At 38.5% G+C, this 4,549-nt stretch overlaps 2 protein-coding genes across 3 annotated transcripts in view; both read right to left on the bottom strand.

Moving 5' to 3' along the window:
* Positions 1 to 3,664, bottom strand: part of LOC107566025 (gastrula zinc finger protein XlCGF7.1-like) — an 8,376-nt gene extending 4,712 nt beyond the window's left edge. The window contains exons 1-2 of the mRNA XM_016251390.1: positions 3,606 to 3,664; positions 1,995 to 2,134 (exon numbers count right to left, since the gene is read on the bottom strand). Of these exons, the coding sequence (XP_016106876.1) occupies positions 1,995 to 2,079 (85 nt within the window). The 5' untranslated portion in view covers positions 2,080 to 2,134; positions 3,606 to 3,664. The remainder of the gene's footprint in view (positions 1 to 1,994; positions 2,135 to 3,605) is intronic.
* Positions 1 to 3,667, bottom strand: part of LOC107566023 (gastrula zinc finger protein XlCGF8.2DB-like) — an 18,489-nt gene extending 14,822 nt beyond the window's left edge. Inside the window, exon 1 of one of the 2 annotated variants that reach the window (XM_016251388.1) lies at positions 3,606 to 3,667. The gene's annotated coding sequence lies outside the window, so the exon portion shown is untranslated. The remainder of the gene's footprint in view (positions 1 to 3,605) is intronic. The other variant, XM_016251384.1, reaches the window with a different exon arrangement.
* Between the last annotated feature and the right edge of the window lie 882 nt (positions 3,668 to 4,549).

The raw sequence follows: 4,549 nt of genomic DNA, 5'->3' as shown, positions 1-4,549 counted from the left end.
AAATAATGATCTTTAAAAAAAGCATCATATGACCCCTTTAAGAAATATATGCTTGAACTTTTCAGTTTCTAAGCTATTTTATTGAGAAATCACAGAACAGTGTTGACAATACATTTCCATGCTGAATGATTCTGTGCGAGCTACTGTCTACTGTGCTACTGTCTGTACCCTATGTGTGTGCGTTACAGTGCAGCAGCGCATTAGATTAGAACGACAATTAACTTACCTGTACAATAAGCGGTGTAAAACGTGCATTCTCCCGTTCAATTTCGAGCATCCAGTAATATAATCTCACTTCTTGTGGAGCGCTTTCAGAGTATGCATTTATTTGTCATTTGCACTTTTAGGAAACGGAGCGTAAATGTGGAAGTCCTTCAAAGATTTCTTATCCTGTTGCACCCTCTATAGGACCAGCGACTAGTCGACGTCAAGCATAAAGCATCATGGCAGAGCATTGAAGTCGACTAGTCGGTGCAACCCCAAGCAACCAGACACTCCTGCTTATGACTGCACATGCACATTGGCTAGTCTAGCCTGAAAAATAAGCTTTTTTTTAACACTATTTGAGCATAAGAAACAACATTTGTGGGGCAGTTCATTTCAGATTTTGTTGCCGGTTTGAAATATGTTACTTAATTGTAAGCTCAGCAAGCAGTTTTTGAGGTTTCAGGATTCCCCCATTCAAACAGACAGGACTTGATCTTGGATGCCCAAAATAGCTGCCTGGAAGCATTGCAAATATGGCCGCCGAGTGAACAGACTTTCCTTGAACGGGACTTTGATCAAACACACCTGATTCAGGTCATCAGCTCATTACAAGAGACTCCAAGACCTGAAATGGGCGTGTCAGACAAAAAAGAGATTCACAATGGGCAGTGTTGGGAGGGAAATTGGATCTTCTCAGGTTGAAGGCAGAGGTGCGTTCACGCCATATCGGAATTCCCGAAATTACGAGATCCCAACCTGTAAAAAGCGTTCACGTCCTCGTAGAACTCGTAATTACAACTTGTGAACTGGGAGTTTTCTGAGAGCTACGACTTGTACTACGTGACCGCTGTACCACCTGACCACTGCAGGCTCTAGGTGCGTTCGACTTCATGCAATGCTGCGCAGACCGATTGGCGGCTGACTTGAAGCAGTGCATGCTGGTTAGAAATTTAGTCCGACTTGAACCGGCGCCACGTCACTGTCACGTGTGGCATCAAAATACCGCGATAGCGTTTCAACAGCAGCCGGCTGACTCAGCTGGCGCAGCCTTTTCAGAGCGACTGCAGGAGCGCTGATGACGACACAGCTGTTTCACGATTGGCCAAATTCACCATATGACAACAATGATGCGTGTTTCTAACATCTTCAATTCCAATACTGCTCACAAATCTGTGTTTTTAGAACAGTAAAAGCTTTTTTACTGTAGTCGCAACGTTATATTGAGTCACGTTTATCATAAAACACTGATGAAAGCATATATATACCACTTTATTAGTATTTAAATAGTATATACTTACGTTGAACTTTATTCTTGGACAGATGGCGCTGTATTAAGCAGTATATAAAAAGTGTTTCTTTTGCTCATGAAAATGTTTCTGAAACATCTGTGTATTTGACAAATATTGCATTTAATCACTTCATCTGTGAAAGAGTATGAAAACACAGCGTGAGCGACACTAACGGGAGCAGAAAGTGTCCGGCTTGACGGCTCTGTTTTCAAAAGCATAATTCCGAGTCCAAAACGTGAACAGCTCCGAGTAGAACGTCACATGTGTCATCTCGAAATTACGGTAATTACAATATGGTGTGAATGCAGCACAGCATTAGCCTAGTATTTGTCTGCTCATGTGACCTCAACATGTCTGTTCACATGAGGCGACCAGCTCCATATCAAATTAAATAGCTTTAATTAGGATACCCAAATGCCATTCTTCACTTCTGTAAAGCTGGACATTTTAGGGTAAGCATAAGGATAAAATGAATGAGTTTTGAGAATGAAAACCAACCTGTTTGTTCCTCAGTATCTTCATGTTTGACTCTGAATGTTTCTTCAATTTTCACGTCTTCACTCTCCTCTTTAATAAACGCCATTTTTATAATAGTTTCACGTGGATCACAGCTGCTTCACCAGGAGTATTTCTGTGTCCTGTTTAAGATAAAAATAATTTGGAGAAAACAAAATCATAACAATTTCTGTGTAATGATTTCTAGATTTCTTAATTTAATAAATTACACTCATTACATACCACTGATCTATATTAATGACTGGAATGCTTTTCCCTCACTTTAACAGAAAATCATTTGATTTTACGGAGAACGCATTTCCTAACTAATCAGCATTTTTATATCTATGACATCTTTCTGTACGTCCTAAACATTGAAATGGTTATTTGTTTAAAGTCAGGAATTTACCCTGCTTACTAGAAGTAAAGTTTTATAATATTGTTTTAATTCATACAGCAACTGTAAATGAGTCAACAGGGTTTTCACTGTTATTATTATATTAATAGCAGTAAAGATAATGCAGTGAAGATGACAACTTTAAACATTTTAAATAATGAGTTAAATTAATAATTAGCTCAGCAATATATATAAAAACACAATTTATGCAAGCGGTCATGCTAGTAAAAAAGCCTTAGAATTTGAGATGATCTGTAGCTTTTTAATGGTTCTCCCAAGAGTCTGAAGTGGATGTTGGGCAACAAAAAACATCAGGAAAGAATATGCACGCTTCATAATTTATTCAGAGAAAAAAAAACGGACTTATTTCCAAGCATTCCCGGTTGAAAAAAACAGCATATGCTGGTTAGGTAAGTTTTGACGCTGGGATGCTGGTTTATGCTGGTCCTTTTGTTGGTTTATGCTGGTCATGTGCTGGCAAAGGACCAGCATAAACCAGCAAAGGACCAGCATAAACCAGCAAAGGACCAGCTTAAACCAGCAAAAGGACCAGCATAAACCAGCAAAAGGACCAGCATAAACCAGCAAAAGGACCAGCATAAACCAGCAAAGGACCAGCATAAACCAGCAAAAGGACCAGCATAAACCAGCAAAGGACCATCTTAAACCAGCAAAGGACCATCTTAAACCAGCAAAGGACCAGCTTAAACCAGCAAAAGGACCAGCTTAAACCAGCAAAGGACCAGCTTAAACCAGCAAAGGACCAGCTTAAACCAGCAAAGGACCAGCTTAAACCAGCAAAGGACCAGCTTAAACCAGCAAAGGACCAGCTTAAACCAGCAAAGGACCAGCTTAAACCAGCAAAGGACCAGCTTAAACCAGCAAAGGACCAGCATCCCAGCGTCAAAACATACCTAACCAGCATATGCTGTTTTTTTCAACAGGGTTTACACTGCTTTGATTAGCAAGTGCCCTCACTTGTCAGCGCGCGGACTCGAATCACTGATTCATTTTGTGAAGCAATTGATTCAAGTGTTATCTAACGTTACATCAATTCAATTTAGTTTCGTATACAACGTATAATAACGTTTATTAATGTTAGATGAAGCATAACAATGTTATATTCAATAATAATGAATTGACTTACACTACTTGTAAAAACTACAAAATAGAAGAGTTTGCATCGATTGAAATACTTTAAATGCATAAACACGAACCTTTCTTCAGCCGAATCACAACAAACGCAGAAGCGCGGCGCAGCCTTATGACGTTGCACCACCAGACCAAAATAAGAGTCCTGTTCGCGCTGCTGTCTAAAATCACAGAAGTGCATTGAAAGTAATAATATAAATACATGAATTAAAAAAATACTAAAACATAAGCCAGGGGTTGAAGTTCTAGTGAAATACATATTTAAATACGTTGTCCAACTGCCAAATGTAGCTGCAAACGTCCAATGTGGATGATTAGCAAACCAAATGAAATTAATCTTATATCATTTACAGAAAAGTCCTACTTGAATCTTCACTGAAAGCTAAGGTTTCATGAAACAGGTTACAGCAACACAGGTGTCAAAAAGAGCAAATGACTTTCAAAAGAAACCATTCCCGCTTACTGTTAGATTAAACAAGGTCAAAAATACCACTTTAAAATGTTTACAGTTCTAAGGCATGTGATCATTATATGTGATGTATGTGTGGACTTGTGTGCAACATTTAAATTTAGATGAATCACATGACATAGAATGTCATAGATCAATTTCAAATGAATGTGAATTTATAATTTGCAGCTCAAAACAGCTGCAGCGCATAATAATTCTTTATGGCTTTCTCTTTTTATTAAAAATGAATACAATGCATGAGCAACAACACGAAAAAGGGTATTAGAGACATGTTGGGAGCAGGGAATGAATAAGTATAAGAGCTTTGGAGGGGGGGAGTTGAAGAAAGAATTCCTGAGAATTGGCCTAAGCACATATAAATGTACATCAAGAGTGATATATCCACCTGCACCTTTTTGGATTCTTCCACATCCAAATGTGGATCTAACATCACTGATGATGAGACAAAAGGAAGGAAGTCATGAAATGCAGGCAATAAGAGCAAAGGAATATATATGGTTAAAATATGGAAATAATATTTATACTGTATTTACACAGATG

Source organism: Sinocyclocheilus grahami, unplaced genomic scaffold, assembly GCF_001515645.1.
Source record: "Sinocyclocheilus grahami isolate Dianchi unplaced genomic scaffold, SAMN03320097.WGS_v1.1 scaffold1041.1, whole genome shotgun sequence".
Taxonomy (NCBI): domain Eukaryota; kingdom Metazoa; phylum Chordata; class Actinopteri; order Cypriniformes; family Cyprinidae; genus Sinocyclocheilus; species Sinocyclocheilus grahami.
This window is presented reverse-complemented; position numbering and strand designations above follow the sequence as displayed.